This window comes from Taudactylus pleione, unplaced genomic scaffold, assembly GCF_031769625.1.
Source record: "Taudactylus pleione unplaced genomic scaffold, aTauple2 ptg000053l, whole genome shotgun sequence".
Lineage (NCBI taxonomy): Eukaryota > Metazoa > Chordata > Amphibia > Anura > Myobatrachidae > Taudactylus > Taudactylus pleione.
Genome location: NW_028284455.1, coordinates 9,138,055 through 9,158,997, shown reverse-complemented (window position 1 = coordinate 9,158,997; position 20,943 = coordinate 9,138,055). Strand labels below are relative to the sequence as shown.

The window sequence follows — 20,943 nt, the reverse complement described above, 5'->3', positions numbered from 1 at the left end:
CTGAAAATGGCTGCCGGTGTCATTGCAACTGTGTCTTCAGATGCAGTCCGCGTCTGGCTAGCCCACTGATATTGAATCTCTCTGCATGCAATTTCGATCTGCGTCTTAGAGTGGTAACCATCGAAACGCATGCACCGCGCGACTTGGACACATGCGCAGACTGAAAACATTTGCCGCTTCCGTGCGACATCGATATTACCTGCACCTCTGAAATCGGGCCCACCATCTCTCATGCTAGGGTAGATCATCAATGGTTTAGCAACTATTGATAGTCTGAGGCCGATGGTGAATCATAAATGCGTTTTGCACATGTGCGGGCACCAACTGCTCATGTGCAAAACACAAACTATCGAAGGCTCACCATCGTTGGCTTATATCTGATGGTTTAAAACCATCATCAATCAATGGCGAGCCATCAGTAGTCAACAATACCTTATGCCTTCTCAGGCCTATATGTTCTTCTGACTCTTTTATAGCCATATCAGGTCATGTTGGGTATGAGTAATGTTCTATGGGGTCTATTTACTAAACCTTGGATGGTTATGAAGTGTAAGGAGATTAAGAGGGTCATTCAGACCCGGTTGCAAGCACCGATGTGCACGCAACCAGGTCGATGGGTGGCTCTGCGCACGCGCAGCAGCCGCACTGCACGTGCGCAAGCCCCGGAGCGAGAGAGAAACTCTCTCGCTCCGTAGCTCACTACAAAAGGGGCGATGGTGACCACCATCGCGACCATCACCCTGGTCGCAAGCTAAGCTGTGGGTGGTAACCCACAGCTTAGCTTGCGACCAGGAGGCCGCACCAAAAAACAAGAAGCGCCCGCCCTCATTCAGAGAGAGCGATCACTTCTTGCGACCGCCTCTGAATGAGGTCCTAAGTCCCATCCAATCCGCTCCTAACTGCCATGCCACAAGCTGTGTTTGAAAGACAGGAGCTCATTGGTTGGGACTTTGGGGTCTATTTTCTAAGCAGTGGTAGAAGTGAAAAGTGATAAGGTGCCAGCCAATCAGCTCCCAACTGTCATTTATCAAATGCAGCCTGTGAGATGGCAGTTGGGAGCTGATTGGCTGGCACCTTATCACTTTTCACTCTTCACTTTTCACTTCTACTGACACTGCTTAGTAAATAGACCCCTGTATCTCTGTTCACTTTATCTCCACCCAATGCTTAGTAAATAGACCCCTTAGTTGGCACAAAATGTGATAGAGTTGCTTTATCATGTCCTCCAGTCATGTTGGGCAGGATGCAACAAGCCGAGAAATGCGGTAAAACCCGAAAGCCCCTTCACCGCAAAGGGCCACTCTTAACGACAGAGTGGTCCTTTGAGGGATCGTCATGCATACCGGTGTTACCAACATCGGCATGCATGCATCAAAAGAACAGATGGTGGGAGTGAGTAAAGGGCGCTGTCTGTAAGTGAAACAAGGGAATATTCAAAGAAGTACTTATCTTGGGGAGTATAATGCAGTCTTGTTTTTAATGTTGTCAATGTTTTCTTATTTAAAGTGTATCCATCCAGATATGTTCATGTCACATGGAAATATATGATACAGAAGAACAATGTGTAGTTTCTTCCATTGGACAATTTATATCTTTACTTCCCAAAGATAGTTAACATTCCCCCTATAATGAGTGTATGGCACACCTACACAAATGAGAACCAAACAACTCGTGGTGGTGGGACTGAAATAGAAGGGCAACAAGTGTCCCCCTTTCTATAATACAGGTATCCCAAATCACACACCTGGCTTACATGTGTGTGCTATGGTGGGAAAGATGTAAAGGTTTCTTTGGGGGATTTATGATGATCATAATTGGTACACAGGAATCATAATTGGTACCTGAACTCACTATGTATGGTGCACGAGAAAACACATCAAGGTATCTTTGATAGGTAGAAAGCAATTCACAATAAATACGTACCTGTACTCACGTCATACGGTGCACAATGAAACGTATCAAGGTATCTTTAGATCTTCGTCATAAAAATATTAGGAGTCATCGATAAATAAAATCAGTTGCTATTTATTTCATATATAAAATATCATTAAAATGTCTCTGGTTCAATTAGAAAAAAGGGTGAATGAGCACCCCAACAAATTGCAACACTGTGCAATAGGTGGGTACATATAGCTCTAGGCAGTGGCAAGAGACATGTGCAGAAAGAGACAAAACTTGTGCAGGTGCTGGCTCCAGCACAATCACAATGATGTTATAAAAAACCTGCACATACCTCTTATCCAGTGTCAAAGCAAAACACCTCTCCTTGTGTGGCCTCCAGAACCAACGCGTTTCGGGATCACAATCCCTTTATCAAGGTGTGGAGGTGCTGTTCTACTGTTTAGTTTTTATAATGCTTATCGATGACTGCCCAGTGATGTCAGTTGACGTCACTCATGATGTCAGTAGGTGGACTTCCTGCTCTATTAAAGCAGGTAGTCCACTGGGGATTAGTCCACTAATCTCTAACAGTATAAACTGTGAAATACTGGCCACAACAAGAGAAGCTGTCTACCTCTGATCACATCAGGGGAAGCTGTGTACTAGGGCCTTATTCAGCTATGGATGGAATTGCAAAGCTGCTCGCAAGCAGCTTTGCAATTCCGTCTGTGCAGATATGGTAATGCACAAGAGGCATCACGCCTCCTGCTGCATTACGTATACGAGCTGCATTGTCCAACGCAGCATCGGATACTGCAGAACATCGGCCGCTACAGATGACCCATGGGGTCATGCAGCTGGCCGCCACAGATGAGAGGAAGAAGCCAGGAAAACTCCGTCAGCTGCTGGAGATCCTGGTTTCTTCCCTCCCCCCAACAGCAGTGACACGCTTCTGTTTTGGGAAACAGAGACCATTGCCATCCCCTCCCGCCCACAAACAGCAGCAGACTGTCAATCCCTAAACCCAAGGCGCTGAGCACCATGAACCGTTTTGATACCCGCCAAAGCCAGAAGCTTCGGCAGCGTCCTTGAAGAGCTGGAAAAGTGGGCTAATACAGGCCAGATTCGCATGCCGTTGAAACGGAAAAGGAATACATTCCACACCCGTAAGTCATACTTAACCTCGGCCGACAGACACACAAAATAATGAGGGCGGAGAATGCCAGCGATGGCCAGCTCCTTCCCATAGGGATGACCCTGCAGGCAAAATGAAACAGATCCAGCATGGACTGCACCTGACGCAGGGTGAGTTTGCCCACAAACAACACAACAATAGCCCCGCGCAACTTATTCAATTTGTCCTGGGGAGAAGACAGCAAACAGCCAAGGTATCAATCTCGATACCCAGGAAGAAAAGCTGGGTCGCTGACCCATCAGTTTTTTTGCTCACAGCAGAGATCCCGAAAAAGCAAATAATGCATGCATTGACAGAAGAAGGTTCTCACAGCGAGGGGAATCAGCTGGGCAAATGCACAGGACATCGTCGAGGTAGTGAGCCACACCTCTGCCGGCAACACCACACCAATGCAGAAATATGCTGAAAAAGGTGCACAGTATATGAACAGCCCATAACAGGCATTTGTCAATGTAGAACCCATCTTGCAAGCGAAAACCCATGAATCTAAAAGATTCCAGGTGCAGGTGCATTAGGCGGAAGGCTAATTCAACAACAATCTTAGCCAACAGGGATCCAGTGCCAGATGCTCGTACCAAGGCCCTGATTCAGACCCACTCACAGACGCTGGCCGCTCACTGGGTCTGTGGGTGTTTTTTTTTTTTGTCTCCAGGCCCCTCGCAAAGCTGTGGGTGACCATTCTCTCTTTTCCACCCCATGTTCTTGCTGAATCATCTCCTCCCATTATCTTTCTCTTTCTTCCCTGTTTCCCTTTCTCTGTTTGAGTTTTAGAGAAAATATATTTATCCATGCTTGCATGTGTATATCAATTCTGCCTTATAATCAGTGGCAGATTTTTCATAGGGGATGAGAGGCTGCAGCCCCCCAGTAAAATCCACCACCTCAGTGTAGTCAGTGCAGTCCGTGACTGCACTGGCTACACTGTGTGACTGGAGGTGGCTTCCTATTGGAAGCGCTACCTGCCAGTCACATACACAACAGGCAGCCCTGGGGGAGGTGTCTCCTCCCCCTGTGACTGCCAGTCTGGGCTGCTAACAGCAGAGAGCGGCTTCCAGGAGGATGCTGCTACTCTGCCTTTCTGCCAGCCCTAACCGGCTCCTAGTGGCTGCAGACAATGCAGCCCTTTGGATGCTGGTGGCATGTGCGGCTCCCTGCCGCTAGTGCACATGCGCCGGTCCCGGCACCTGACAAATCGATTGCACAGGTGCGGGGACCCGGCCAGGAGGAGTGGGTGACCGGGGTGAGTAATTGCACCCTCCCGGTTTCAGCAGCAGCAGCCCCCCTCACCTAAGAGGGTAGGAGCCGCCGCTGCTTATAACAATGAAATAAAGTTGAATAAAAGGGCACATAATGATGTTTATATTTTATATACACATGTACATATGTTTATATGTACAGCCATCCTAGCAAGCTCGACCTCCTTCATGACTTTCTCGTGTGCCACATGCGGAAGCTCCACTGCTGATTTCAAATTTTTTGGGGAACCGATGGGAAGAGGACCAAAAATAGTCAGATGAAAACCCCAAAACAAAAATTCGGCCTCAACTCTATGTGGATATAACTTCACCGGTGGTGGCGGATCCAGCCTTTGTATGGAAGCAATCTTTCGTGGGGTGGGGTCCCCACATCGCAGGCAGGCATGCCGGAACCTGCAACGGTTACCTGCTGGACAGCCGGAACCGTTGAAAGCATAGCACCTCCACGGATTGGGTGACGTGGGGGCCCCCGAAAAGGAGGTTGTACACAACTAGGAGCAGGGACCACAGGACTGGGGGCTGGCTGAGTTACAGTCAGGTCCATAAATATTGGGACTGACAGAATTTTCAGATTTTGGCCTCTATTCACCACCACAATGGCTTTGAAATGAAACAAACAAGATGTGCTTTAACTGCAGACTTTCAGATTTAATTTGATCAGGGGGGGGGGGGGGTCGCCACAGCCATGAGAGATGATGCACCCGGCGCCAGAGCCGTAACTAGACACTTTGGTGCCCTGTGCCAGAAAGAGCATTGGCGCCCCCCCCCCCATTTTCCAAATTGGGACACATGACATGCACCTGAAAAAGGGCCATGGCCTCATGGGGAAGGTTAGGAGATGCTGGTGATAAAAGAAGAGGAAGCTACAAGTGAGAATTATAATAAACAGGAAAATGTACAGGCCCAAACATCGCCCCCTGCCCTGCGGTGCCCCCATGGCACAGGTTCTATTACCCTGGTTACGGCCCTGCCCGGCGCAGGTGTAACAAACAACGCAGTGTTGGACAGCCGGCCAGGCAGCACCCTGGATTGAAGGAGCCAGGACCGCCCAGCTCAACGCAGGGGAGACAAAACAACTACTGGTGTAACAGCAGTTGAAATGGCACCTCGGTCCTGTGCACCCACAGCAGCTGGCGCACTTGCTTGCCACTGCTGCGGTAGCAGAGAGCCCTCCGCTACTATACCCATAAGCGACCGATTCGCTATAAAGGAGGGACCTGCCTGCATCCCTGCAGCTCCAAGGACAGCATCGACCAGGGACTGAGGGGAGCGCCCCTCCTACGCACCGGCCCACCCCCCAGTAATGTTGCAGCAGCAGCCCAGGGAGGGGGGAACAATCATTGGCTGAACCATCGTTGCAGCCTTATAACATGGGGCACTGTGGAGTCAGGTACCCGGGTCCGGGAGGGCTGAACACCGCGCTTCAACAGCCCCCCCAGGCACAAAATGGCGGCCGCAACTAGCGGTGTAGCCCCACCCCTGCAGTGGACCGGATCACGACCGGATGAATCATGGGCCTGATTCAGAGCCGCTCGTAAGCGGCCGCTCGTTCGCTCCGAGTGATGTTTGCCCAACTGCGCATGCGTACGGATCGTTATACGCATGCGCGAACCAGTCAGTGCGGTTGAAATTCATGTGCTCGCAAAATAGCGAATGCCTGATAATTTGAGTGACAGGATGAGGCGTACGTGGGTGGTAAAGGGGGAAGGTGCTTGAAAACGGGGAGTGGAGAACCGAACGCAGGCGTGCTTAAAGGTCAAAACGGGCGTTTTACGGGTGTGCATAATTAAAACAGCAGCGTCATTGACCACGTCACTGGGTTATTTTAGAGCCAGAACTGTTCGCAAAATTGTGGTAGCAAAAACCAACCAGAAGAATAGCGAGCAATTCATACCCTGGTCGATGTACTCGATTAATCTAATAAATAGCGGACATGATGTAGGATGCGAGCGGCCAGGGGGCGTGGTTTCCAAAAAAACGACCGCAAGTTTTGTTCGCTCGTTCAGACCTAGAGGCGTGAACAGACCGCAAAGAGCGAATGGTTCATTTGAATAGCCACCCCTATTTTCTGGACGAGCGAGCGCTAATTGCGTCCGGCTCTGAATCAGGCCCCATGATCATAGATGGTTTATGGACGATGTTTAATGCTTTTACCATTGATGGGGGATAACCAGATGGTTTCCCTCTATCGATGGTAAAGCATAACTGAATTTTTTTTTTAAATTATTATTATTATTTGCAAGGTGCCGGGACAGGGAGCATAGCTATGCCCCCGACACATGCGAAGCCCCGCCCCCAGTTCTGGTTGGTTTAATGTCTCTCATGCTTAAAGTGAGCCTTCGGTATAACCAATGACCACAATAGTGGAAGCAATGTACCACTGGGCACAGAACTGAGAACTGTATACTACCTTTTATTACTTGGGCAACTGTATAATAATGGGCACAAGAGGGGAAACTGAACTACTGTACAGAAAATATAAAGCTACTGTAATTGTCCCTCACACTCCAACAAGCATTTACAAGGACTACTGTGGAACAGGTTAGTATTTAACCTAAACAGTTATTGTACAATATTTGATGTTGTAAATAGTGTCCTTATAAGTCAGCATTTACATTCTGTTCTGTTGGTACATTCAAATTGATTTATACTTGACATTTATTTACATAAAAAAGGATGTCTACTCACCCTTTATTTTTATGCTTGGCATGTCCTATTTTCCCCACAGTCTGTCAATGTGGAGCACTAGGGCTCCTTACACATTAATATAATATCAACAACAACAATAATAATAATAATAATAATAATAATAATAATAATAATAATAATAATAATAAATACTAATAGGTTAATCTAATCAAGCACTAAATTATTTTGTATTTAATTAACTTTATTTAAATTGTATGACTCCTGAAGACAGGCCCACGTTGACCACTGAATATATAGACATTCATAAAGCTAGGACTTTTTAACTATTCATGGTCAAGATAATAAAAGTTCCACTAATTTCCTAGATACAGGAGAGGCAGCAATTTTGTAGGCTAAATCAAGACATGAGAATTCAGTCATCAGAGGTGTTCATAACTAAAACCATACTTACTGACATTTTTATTTTCCGCTCCGGGAGTTGCCCGTAGAGAGATGCAGGTGGGTGACGATGGGGGCTGGGGCCTGTGGCGTTTATTCCCGAGAATAATCGCCAGGAATGATTTCATGTAAATATATAAATATAAATGTGTGTATCAACATGGATTCTAGGCAGTGTCCTGTATTTAACCTGTAGGAATACAAAGCTTGGAGGAGATTTGTCTTCCTGGAACCAGGCATCTAGATAACCATCTCTTATCTCTACAGGCCATAAAGTTTGGGGAGAGATACATACTTAATGCAGATGGTCAGACCTGGTCAAGCCAGGTCATGGGATATAAAATCCTTTAGGAGGGAGATGACAGGAATGTAGGGTATGTTACCTGCTTATTGGTTTCTAAAGACCCCTTCACACTGTTTCAAGACCCCCTACTTCCTATAGACAATATGGAAGGGTGTGGCCGATTTCTTAATGCCCAGTGTACAGCAATGAAAGAGTGAAAAACCCAAAGGTGGGGGCTAGTGAAGCTGTGAGGGTATAACTATGCATCTCCCTCAGTGATAAGTGTTCTTGTGCCCAAGGAGAGTCCTGACGACTGGCCAGAATCCAATGCTCCTGTGTCTCCTTCACGACGGAGTCTAGATGTAAAGACTCTGGGTTCTTTTTCATTTTTAATTCCTTTTATTTTCTGAAACCTATTTGTGATATATTTGTATTGTCCATATTTGTACTACCTTTTTCTGTAATCAATAACCTTGGAAATATTTTTCGGATTAAACATTCTTAATCCAGTGTATTCTCCGTGTTCTTGTCGAATTCACGAGCCTGTGAGGTCAAAGCTACGTACCTATATGTAAGGTAGTGTGCATATTGAGATTTGAGCGGAGAACCTAACGACTCCTGTTAACTTCGTTGGTGGTGGCAGAACCGTGTTATAGTACCCGCACGTGCTGAGGTAACCATAAGTCACGGTTGGCGATTAAGGTATCTGGAGAATCGGCCGGCAGATCGTGACAGGGCCATACTATTATTGTCACTAAGCCAATCCCAAAATGCAGGGAATCCCGCATATTTAACTAGGGTTCGGGGCCAAAAGACGCGATTCTCCTAGAATCACGTCATTAGGTCCCACCCCTTACTCACGGACCCGCCGATCCACAGGAAAATTCTTCCCATTTCACTAGGAAGTGTGCAGGATGCGGGAGAAGTGCCTACTTTTCCGGGGGTGTGGGGGGTTACCTGAAAAATCATGACCTTCCCGCAGGTCTCGGGAGAGTAGGCACGTATGACTAAAAATCTGATAGTAGAATTTAAATAAAGGCAAAACATGCTTATACAATGTAATACAATACAACACAACACAGAGGCCACAGTTGGTGTGAACAAACATCTTTTTTCCATTTTTTTACTTTAGCAGACAAGCATTACAAGGACATTATCTACATACTACCCTTTGTAGACAGTTGGATCCTTGAAATTACCCTGTCTAGTAAAAGTAGTAGAAATAAAGAGGTTTGTAATCATTGGTTTGAGATGTTCCTGGCGTCATTTCCTCATCATCTAAAATAATGATTACAGGGTAAAAGGTGTTGTTTAAGCCTAATTGCAGCATAGAGGTTACCTTGGTGACTTAGATCATCCACAAGGATAATTTCCTTTAGGAGCTTTTTCGGAGAGTTGTCTAGCACACTGTGCACAGTTCTCAGGAGCGTAGACCATGCTTCATTGTGGAAGGAGATAATAACACTGGTTGTAGGAAAATTCTCATTATAAATTTGCTGCAGACATCTGTATCAAGCAGAAAACATGTATAATTTTACCTTGCAGAATAGCTTTATCTTAATCTTTTTTTCAACTTCCATAAAGTTTATTCTCCTGTTGGTTTTTGTTATTTTTCCCTGTTGCTCTGTCTGATATTTGTAGATATACTATGTGAGAACAAAGCAATTTGGACAGCTAACACTGCTCTCGTTTCTCTGTTGGAAGCATATTTATAAAGCCCTGCATTTTAACCCCAATAAGTATATTGTAATTTTCTTATATTGCAGCGATAACACATTTTTTCTCAGGGACACAGACTCCAATAGGAACCCATCCCTGCAAAGTTTACCAAGTACAGGATCCAGCAGAACTTTTTCGCACACTGCCATACCATATCATCTAGGCTATGCACTACAATGATTAATGCCAGCAAAAGATGGTGTTAGCTATTGGGAGCCAAGCTTTGAAATGCTAAGCTTTTTGGCGCTTGATACATTTGGCAATACCTTCTGGGAACTGCCTTTGCAAAAACAATTAGAGCGACCGCAGCAGACATCTTCGGTCCAAAAACTTACAAGTAGGTTAATTAACTGGGTTCTGACTTCTGACAAAAAAAATGAACCCCAGTGTACTGTATATATACTGTATATACATATATATATATATATATATATATATATACACACACATGTAACATATATGTGTGTATATGTGTGTGGGTGTACATGTGTTAAGGAATAAAGGGCCTGATTAAGAGTTGTACGCTGATGCCGACTTTGCTGTACATGGCGTGCACCAAAGACACCCGAAAAGGGGCAAGGTCAAAAGGAGGCATGACCTTGAGACTGTGGGGGGCTTGCCCAGCACTCATGGAGATGCTGGGCAAGCCCCCTGGGCAAGCTCTCTCTTCACACAGCATCTATTCACTCGCCTGTGATTGTTTCACCAAAACTCCTCCCCCCACCCCCCCAGGATATTGCAGCTGGCTGGTGGGAACAGTTGCTTCAGCAGGGTGCCGCCATAAGGGCAGAGCGCATTGCAGCGACTTCAAATCGGACAGGATGCACAGCCGCAGTGAAACAGCCTAGCACTATTAGCCGCATGCAGTTTATTGATAATAGCTCCACTGTGTGAACAACATCGGTATTGCATACAACTCTGAAAATAAGCCCATAAATTGTTTGCTCCACTGGGGAAGGGACTGTTGTGAAAGGCCAAAATATTCCCTGAAAGCACTACAGAATATGTGTGCGCTATATAAATAATTGCTAATAAATAAAAATTGCAGATTTTTATTTAAACAATGTGGTCACATACCACGTGCACCCCAGATATAGGAGTGGTGAGTGCTGTGGATCAGTGCTTTTGTTAATAAACAAATATCTCAGATATCTGCTGCAATAGCCTCTTAATAAATCAGTGCTATAATTAATTGAGTTTGAGTATCCCATATCCAAATATTCCAAAATACAGAATTTTTTTTGGAATGACTGAGATAATGAAACCTTTGATTTTTGATGGTTCAATGTACACAAACTTTGACTAAAGCACAAATTATTAAAAATATTGTATAAAAGTACCTTCAGGCTGTGTGTATAAGGTGTATATGAAACATAAAGCCTATGCTATCTCAGAATGATCGTCTCACCTAAGATGCCTGGGCCGCTCCAGCTGTGTAGGAATTCGCGGTGCCTGACTAGGGCACGCCCAGAATTCGGTCCCGTCGAGTCTGCGTTTTTCTAGCCACCCTGTTACTACCCCCAAACGCTGACTATCTTTCACTCACTATACAAATAAATCAGGCTTGCCTACCCACCCGATTTGGCTGGGAGCCTCCCGAATATTGGGTGCCACTCCTGGCCCCCCGGAAAGGCAGGCAAGCCTCCCGGCAGCTGCCGACCCTCCCGACCCCTCCAGAGTACAGATAGAAACCCCCGCAGCGGGGGGGGATGCCGCGATTTCCACTGAGTCGCTGCATCATGGCCCTGCACCCTGCTTCCCAGTGCCATTAATTTTGGCTTTGAGAAGAGGGGGCGGGGCCATGATGACATGATCGCACAGTCACAACCCTGGCCCTGCCCCCAATACTTCATCATTACACGGCCACACCCCCCGCTGTAAGCAGACATTCAGCTCCCTTCCGAAAGGAGGGAGCTCAATGTCAGCAAGTATGAAATAAATCCTCTCCACGACCACCGTTGCAAACCAATCACTGTACATGTGCAGTTCAGTCCTCCACTGAGTCCGACGTAGACATTGCGTCCTCCTCTGTATTATGCCCTATGTCTATTGATATATTAAGCATGGAAGCTGTCAGAAGACACAGTAAACTAAATACATTTAAATATTTCCATGAAATGAAAAAGCCTACAACAAACTGCTCACTGAGTAGCATAGAAATAAAAAAGTTTAGAAACAAAACAAAACAGGAGCTGAATGATGAAAATGATAAATGCTGCTCCCTCACCAAAGCATGTCTGTTTTGTCCTCATGAGGGTATCCCCTATCTCATGTCCAAATCAGGAATATTTTCTTATAAGTAACTTGTTTATAAACAGTTGTCATTTATGCTACATTTCCAACCACAGACACAACTTGCTTAAGACCCAGCACGTCCCCCACGTACTTGCTCACTTTTGAAAACTTATTTCATGTAGACTGTGCATGAAACCATTATGTCCCTGAAGGCAGCATGTCCCGGGCTGCTGGAAGCGTATATTAGCTTAATCCGAAATGCCAATTTTAATTGATATTAAATTGATCAAATCGTTCAACATCAATGTTGTACTTCTGGGGCTAAATTACAAATTTACTAATAGTTTACTAATACTTAAAAAAAAAAATCAAAAGTTGTCTGTTAGTAAATGTGTAATTTAGCCCTAGGAACACATTGATGTTGATTGATTTTCATCAATATTATATCGAAAACTGACCTTTAATAAATATACCCCCTATTGTCATGTCTAGTGCCAGCATCCATCCTCTTACCCCCTCCCCTTTATAGCACCCATCCTGTAGATGTACCCTCTCCCTGTTAATACATCCTTTCTACCTGTTAATCACTTTTTAAATAATAACATCTTACAAAATAAAATCTTGTTTCTACAGTTAATTACAGAAGTGCACATACATGCAGAATTGGGTGTAATCGCACAAGAGTAGGCGACGCGTGTCACCACAAAGGAGTATTTGTACTGCAGTTTTATTTTTTTGATAATGACTGAAAACTAATAAAGCAAGAAATCTATCAGGATAGTTCTACTTTTAATAAATGCAGGTATAGTATATTTACATCTTTTGCTGAACATGTACAAAGTGCTTAAGTGAAAATTATTATTAATAATAATAATAATTAATAAAAATAATAAAACGGGGAGCATATTCTCCGCAGCTGTCCTGAAACAAGTCAGACATTTTTTTTACATTGATTTTGAAGTACTAATAAATGTGTGATTTAGCCCATACGACACAACATCGATGTTGATCGGTTTAGATTGATTGTAATCTATTAAAATCGAACTTTAGTAAATTTCTTCAGTTCCACAACAGATAGTGTCTGCCTCTAGATAATAATATGAGCCTCAAAGCAAGTGTGTACTTACAGTGCATGTCGGACCTCAGGTATTGCCCTGTGTAAAGGAATTTTCTGGTTGCCAGCCTCATACAATCCATGTGTGCCCATTGCCTGCTCTGTGTGTCCCATGTGCGTAGCTATATTATCTTCATTCTTCCTCTTAGATTGTTTCACTATCCTGTACATGTTTCTTCTGATCTTGTCCAGGTGTCTTCTGCGGCCAGACATCTCAATGGCAATCAGTTCCTCATCCCTGAGAGAGGACAGTGGGGACAAGATCTCCACCTTATACTGATTTGCTTGCACAGCCTGCTCCAACACTGAGCCCGCACCTGCCCGTCCTTGCTTATCACCATGATGCTGATGTAGATAGATGGAGCTGTCATCACTCTGCACTTCTGGTTCTAACATAGCCACCATGACTAACAGCAAAACTAATGCCAGCACCAACACCAGTATCTGCAGCTGGCACAGCAGCGATCTGCACCTCTTCCTCAACACCATGTTTCTGGTTGCATAGTATGGCACACACCGTCATGGTATTTGTAATTATCTTCATTCCAGATCAGTTTCCCTGACTTACTCGCATGTATTTTCCCACACAGGTCCGTCTTTCTTCTTTGCATTCCACTTGCACACTCCTCCTGTGTATATTTTCTTTTCTTTCTTTCCCCTCTAAACCAACCAGCACTCTTCAGATAAATTCCTTCCAGTCAATGTAAGAAATATATAGAATCAACAAACAAGTAACAGTAATCCCAGGGATTTCTTTTGGATAAAAAGTCCTCAATGAAATTTCACATGGTAGTAAAAATAAAATATCTAATTTTCTGTAAATGTCATCTCTTCATAGAAAGTATTTATAATCTCTAATATAGGTGCAGTGTTATCATTTAATCCCAGCAGCTCGTAGGATAACTAGCCCAGATGTGTGATCCCAGCCTCTGTTGTGATACTTCGCTGAAATCTGATGAACAGATGTAAATACTGTAAGCAGCCACTGCCTCCCGTCTCACAGAACTTCAGCACTGCCAGACATTGCCGAGCACTGCATCCTGGTCCTAACGCCCACTATGTTTCCTGGGATCTGACTAGTCTGCAATAATACATTCAGCATAACAGGGTATGGTACACTTACACATGCTATACAGATTGTTTGAAAATACATACTCCACGGCACTCTTCATCTATCTGTGTTACCAGAGGTATTTACCCATAAAAATCATGCATGCTTTGCACTCACCTACTACACTCTATACTCTAAAACTATTTAAAATTAGGAAAAAAAAAATATATATATACATATTATATAATGTATATATATGTATTTCTACAAAAATAGGTTCAGGAATGCCTGAGGAGGAAGAGGGAGGGCAGATGTGGGAGGAGCTGTGTGTGCCATGGGCGGAGCTACAGCAGGGTGGGGCATCAATTGGTGTGTAAACCAATATTCTTTTAAAAAAACAATTGTCAACATTTGTGCTGTGGGGGTGGATGTTATTATAACATGTCAATCTATCATATAGTATATAAAACTATACAAATACAGAAATTTAGGAGAGAAAACTGCTGTAAATTCACACACACCTGTAAGACGGGTGCGGTGCAGTGCCTGCTCCCGTACAGGTGTACTTCTGTTTCTTACCTTGCGTCACACCCTCTCACTTTCAGGCCATATGTTGAACAGACGGTCCTGGAATTACCAATAATAATACAGACACGATGACCTTGGAGGAACTAGATGATGCGAGTACTGTCCTTCTTCACGCCGACCGACACGCCCTACCGGACCGAGGGATAGAATCGGGTTTTAAGTGAAGATCATCACTGGCACTTTTGGCCTCAGATCCCGAGTTTTCACCTATAGGTACTCGCGCACCAGATGAAGACCTGACCTTGCACCGGGAATGGTTGAAACGTGTTGGTGCAAGAGATTGAAGTGCTGCTAGCCAGATCCATCCCAGGGAAGGTACTGCTCTATAAGGATAGCATTATCCCCCTATATGTGTTTGATTGTACCTTTCATAAAAGGGCCCTGATGGTAGGTAGCCATTTTATTGTATTTTATACATTGAATAAATGTTTTTGGTTTTACACAATTTTTTGTCCCCATATCGTGTTGCCATCAAGGACACTGCGTTGACATTGAGGGGCTGTAGTGTTGAACCTAATTCATGTGATTGGAGGAACCAGGTCATACCTTAGAGGATTAAATACTTCAACAGGAACATTTTTTTTACTTCAAGCGAAGGACGGAATATCTTCAGAAAAGTGACTATACTCATTTCATTTATTTTGGGACTAATCATCCGGTAGACTGTACCAAAAAAGAGCGCTTTTAACTCTTTTATAGCTTGCATTTATTTATGGTGATTGGTGAGAGTCACATTTGTTTTAAGCTGCCTTTTTGAAGTGTGGAGTGCAAACAAGTATCTTTATTGTATTATCTAATAGCCAGGCCACCTTATGGTTTGGGTGGCTCGGGCAGGCTGCCCGCCTACTTTGTTCCTTAGTGACCTGGGCCTAGTACCCAGGCGGCGACATTCTATCTTCTTTTATTGCCAGCGGCTTCTTCAGGCCTCTTCTGACCTCTTGCCGTGCCTTCTTCTGCTCTTCGGGAGGTCTTCTCCACCTCTGCCACTGGACTGGACTTTCACGCTCAGCGGCATCTAATACAAGATGGCACGAGTGGGCGGGGCTATGACGTGGCGAGCCGCGATTGGCTTATCGCGTCTGCCTCCCATTGGCTGCTGGCCCGCTAGCCGTGTTCATCTCGTGGCCAGAGCCAAACACCCGGCCGACGCTGCACCAAGGTTACCGGGTGACTGGCTACAGTAAGCCCGCATCCAGAGCCAAGTCCTGCCTGCCGCACCTGACGATTGACTAACACTGGGAACAGATACTCTGTCCCAGCGCCGGCTACCTGCTGCCTATGCTTCCCCGGCGCTGGGAGCAGAAATATCATCCCAGCGCCGGACACTGATGTCCGCAGGGGACACATCTTCTCTTGTTGTGCCGATGCTGGTATCAGCCACTTGATCCCAGCACGGTTTTCCACATTGCCCCCCCCCCCCCTTTTTCCTTTGTAGTCCCTACAAAGTCTTCTTCCATCTCCATCATCTGCGGGTCAGGGTAGAAAACCAGAATCCATACTAAATTTACTGTATAGGGAAAGTCACATTGATTCTACATATATAAGAAAAGCAGGATTTATATTAATATTGAAAGAACCACTTACTTGTCATCTTTATGTACAGGTATGTGGCGTTGTACAAGGCCTTGTCTCTGTTCACCCACACTACTATTAATCGTCAGCCACCAGCATTGGGTAGGAGGCCTAGGCACAGTGGAGCATGGTGTGGGGCCACAGTAAGAGATGGGGAGAGGATCAGAGGCACACATGGATAGGGGGGATCAGAGACACACATGGGTAGGGGGGATCAGAGGCACACATGGGTAGTGGGGGTCAGAGGTACTCATGTGTGGGGGTCAGAAGCACACATGGGGAGGAGGTTCAGTGACACAGTTTGGTAGAGGGATCAGCGGCACACATGGGGAGGTGGGTCAGGGGCAGTTTGGTAGGGAGGTCAGAGGAACACTATGGGAGGGGTTCATATACACACCAGGCAAGGGATAAGGGTACAGGCACACATGGGAAGGTTCTGTGTGCCTCTAGTACTGTGTAAGAAGGGGAAGGAGTAAAATGTCAGGAGGTCTGTACTCCGCAGCGCTGCTGGTGCCTGCAACAAACTGCTGCTTAGTCGCAGACAGACTTGCTGCTGGGACCATAAGTGACACAGTGGTAACGCTTGCGTTGCTGCTGACTCTGGCAGGCGGTGGCAGCTCACCATAATATCCCTTTAATCCGGGACAGGTTCTGTGGCTGATTAAAACCAGGTGAAATCCAGACATGAATTTAGCCAGCCACAGAACCTGTGTAATTCATACTGTATGAGTCCAGAATTAAAGGGATGTTACGGTAAATCTATCGTTTTTGGAGTTTTCTGTAGTTGGCCTGTGGGAACCAACTACATCTTCAGATGGCGTAGGTTCCTTGAGCACGCTTCTTCCTGTGGGAAGGAGCACTAGGTTGCAAAGAGGGATCCGATTGGATCCCTGTGCCACCTCTGCACTGAGATTTGTCCGGACGTGTGCATGCATGCTCAGTGGGCCAGATGGGCAAGGATAAGTAACACTTATAGCAGTGTTAGGGATCGTAGGGACAGCTGCTTTTGGAAGTAGCTACCCCCACACCAGAGCAATGCTGATTTGCTATGGTAGTTAAATGTCCTCCGCCGCAACTCGTGGACACAGGGAGTGCTGCTTGATCATGTGATCAAGCTATCCGTGAAACGACCGTCCAGTGTTCTGGGAGCTCCGTCTGTGCACAGGGAGTCCCCCACACCTACTCACATTGTCTCTCTAGGGCCTATTCATGATGTTAATTATCGGGTCGGTGCTTGATGAATTCTGCCCTGATTCAGACCCGGACGCTCTGACAGAGCGCTCGCTCTGAATCAGGGCCGTCCCTCCTACCTTTTGGAGGGGCCTCCTGGACGTTCGCATAGCTGTGGGTGACCACCCACAGCTATAGCGAGCGGCCAAAATGATGGTCGCGATGGTCAAGACCACCGCGACCTTCGGGCTTGCGACGAGACCCTTGCGGTAGGGTCTCGATGCCGCAAGCCCTGGAGTGCTTTTGGCTCTATTAGAGCCAAAAGCACTCCCACTGACATCACTAGTGATGTCAGTGGGACCGGCCCCAGATGGTAGGCGTTCCCATGGGAACACCTCCGTCTGGGCAGTCACGCCCCCGGCACGCCCACCAAAGGGGGCGTGCTGTCAATCACCATCGACAGCACGCCCCCTTTGGTGCGAGACCCATAACGACGGCCTGGCCGTCGTTATTCGGGTCTCGCGCATGCGCACGACGGAGCCGCCTCCGTCGTGTGCATGCGCACTTGGGCAACATCGACCCGCTTGCGAGCGCTCGCGAGCGGGTCTGAATCAGGCCCTCTGTCCCCATACTAGTGTATGGGGACAGTGGGCCATTCCGCAAATGGAAGTTAAGTAGGAGATATCTGTGATATCTCCTGCTTCACCTTCTTAATGAATGGCCCGAATACTTAATTGTCACAATTGCAGGTGAAAATGTGCTTTTTCACCTGCTTTTGTGCCAATTAAGTGATGATAAATAGGCCCCTCGGGGTCTTGGCTCCACATGTATTCCCTCAGCAGCACTCTCATTCATGGTCCCCATGTTGTGCTGTCCTACACTGCAGTAGCACCAGGGCAGACAGACGTGGATAGTGTAAGCACTATTATAGTATTGAATGTGGTAAGTGTTCTATAGGCCTGATTCATCATGGATCGCAATTGCAACAGTGTACGCACATCGGCCATTGGTGCCTACTGCCCAAGTGCACAGGTTAGCACTGCGAACGCACTGCGATCACGCACGTAGATGGAAAGCCATTGCAGATGGAATGACGGGACATAAGCATTTGGGGGTGGTGACAGGGAGTGGTCGGAGAAACGCAGGCATGCCTGTCCAATTGAACACCGTTTCCTGGGTGTGCATAAATTAGCTACTGCGATGGCATACGCGGTACTCACTGCGTGCAACGAGACTAGCAATTTCGGAGGCAGGTCAGATCTGCTGTAATTCTGCGTGAGGGCCCGATGTTACTGATGTATACGCAGGACTGCGAGGTCTTACGGATGTGAGAAGCGGTAGTGGCGTCTCTGTGCTGGCCGAGCAGTTGCAAACATTAGCATATTTTTGGTGCAGAACTGTATGCGTAATCGCAGCTGCGATCGCAATAGTGATCCATGCTGAATCAGACCCTATGAGGGGTATTCAATATGGGAGCGAAAAGTCCATGCTGAACTTTTCGCTTCACATCGGAGCTTTTCATGGGATAAAGTATCGGGCGCGCGCCCGCTTTATCCCCGTATTCAATTAAAAAGCTACGAATACAGGAGCCGGCGAAATAGGATCGGCGAAAAAAAATGGGATTTACCTGGAATAAATTGTAGGACCCCCCTAAAGCTGTCAAAACATGGGGGATCACTATGGGTCCCCCCTTTTAGCCTGCAAATGAAAGTCGGGGTTTTAAATAGCTGCGGCAGGTGTTTTTTTTTCCGACATTGAAGAAGTGATGCAGAAGTGCACTTAGGTTATTTTTTTCGTTTTTTTAAGTGGTCCCATCAAATTTGTGGTACATGAAAAGGGGTACTAGCATATTTTTATGTCCCTAAATTAGTTTTTTTTTAAATTCTGCAAAAATGCACCTGCCTATTCTAGAAAACACCTGCCGCATACTTGCAGAATAGCCCTGAACCTATTTCCCTATTTTTAAACACTTTTTACCATTTTTTTTTTTCACCCCAATTTTTAAATAATTTTTTTGTGGTGTCCCTATTTTTTTTTGTTTACTTTTTTTGACACAGTTATTTTTTAAATGTCATTCCCAGGGGTGCAGGCTATTTTTTTTAAGCCTGCACCCCTAAATCCCAATTCTGCACTTTTTTTCGCCACCTATTCAGTGGTGAAAACTTATCCACGTTTTTTTTCAAAGACTTTTCGAACCTGCGAAAAGTCTTTGAAATTGAATACGGGGATAATTGAAATCGGCGAAAACAACGTCATCAGCGATAATTTCTCACCGATTCTGAAATTTTCGCTCCAAATTGAATACCCCTGTATGTGTGTTAGCAAATGTATGTATACTGATTAAGCATCACTGTATAAGAAATAAATCCTGTTTATAGGCTACTATTCTTTTAGGACAAAACCTGGGAAATACTGAAAACATGCATTATCTGCTACAGACAATCTTTTTTTTTTTACTAAATGGCATGCTCATACCTGGGATATATTGCTTGTGATTTACCTGTGACAAACACTTGAAAAATGGTATGCACAAACCAGGGATATACTGAACACATGCTTTATATGCATACATTTGGTCATATGTGGTTTAGCAGCTTAGCACTCTATTTATATATAGACCCTCATTACAGGCTATTTTTGTATGCTTAAAAACCTGGGACATACTGAATACATACTTTGACTTTCTTTATTTTCTTATTTCTTTCATATATATTTTTGTTGTCGTTCACATATTTCATATTATCAGATTGCTCTGGCATTTAGATAATCTTTTTGATTTTACTAATAGGGCAACCAGCTCAGGGTTAGGGTGCTTATCCACTACCCGGTTACACAGAGCGATTGAATGATAACGACATCGTTATCTTTCAAATGCTCGTTAATCGGGCAGCAAAATGTCGGCAACGACCAGCGATGCATGTTCACGCTGGTCGTTGCCGGCATCGCTCATCTCCCGAACATGCTGGTCAACCTGACGATATTGTCAGGTTGACCATGTTCGGTGAAATGGGGAAGGTGCCTACACTGAATGATGTATCATTCAGTGTGGGCACTGTGCTGTATAGTGAACGACTGAACGATATCGTTATCGTTCAGTCTTTTCACTGTCGGGCAGGGGCGCCGAGAGGGGGGGGGGAGCGAGTACAGATTACCTGGGCCAGGGCTTCCTGAGGGGCCCGACGGGGGCCCGGGTCCGGCGCCGCTCCCCCCCTCACAGCAGCTCAGCACACAGCGTGTGCTGAGCTGCAGTTGGAGACTGCTCGTGGCTGCTGAGCAGCAGCCACAGCAGTCTCCTATGCCTGTGAGGGAGAGCGATCACACTTATCGCGCCCCCCTGGCTATGCGCCAGGCTGAGGGGGCTCAGAGCGCCCCCTCCCCAGCGCGCAGTGCCGCCTCGCGGCGCTGCAAATCTTCTTTTTTTTCTCGGCAAGGGTTGCGTGGCCACGCCTCCCGTGATTAGGCCACGCCCCCTATTACCGGGGCCCGCCATGGCTCTTGGCGGGCCTGCTGTCGGGTAGTGGATACCTGCCTTTATACTGAAATTACTGTCAATATATGTATTAATTGATCTTACTCAGTGTGATAACCCACTAGGACCTTGTCTGTTCTTCTATATGTTTGACTGTTTATAAGTTTACTGTAGGTCAAAACAATTTCTTAATAAAATGTAACGTCATAGACCTGTTATGATTCCTGGAGAGAATCGACGGTGTTAATGTAGAGCCAACAGATGACAGCCTTGAGGGCTGGAATGTATTGTACTAGTCATGGCCAAGGGTTAAGGATTTGGTT

The 20,943-nt window shown here is 45.8% G+C and overlaps 1 protein-coding gene across 1 annotated transcript in view; it reads right to left on the bottom strand.

Moving 5' to 3' along the window:
• The window catches only part of GALNT15 (polypeptide N-acetylgalactosaminyltransferase 15), a 56,966-nt gene extending 43,707 nt beyond the window's left edge, over positions 1 to 13,259 (bottom strand). The window contains exons 1-2 of the mRNA XM_088463254.1: positions 12,784 to 13,259; positions 9,042 to 9,208 (exon numbers count right to left, since the gene is read on the bottom strand). Coding sequence (XP_088319380.1) covers positions 9,042 to 9,208; positions 12,784 to 13,259 — 643 coding nt within the window. The remainder of the gene's footprint in view (positions 1 to 9,041; positions 9,209 to 12,783) is intronic.
• Positions 13,260 to 20,943: the final 7,684 nt, after the last annotated feature.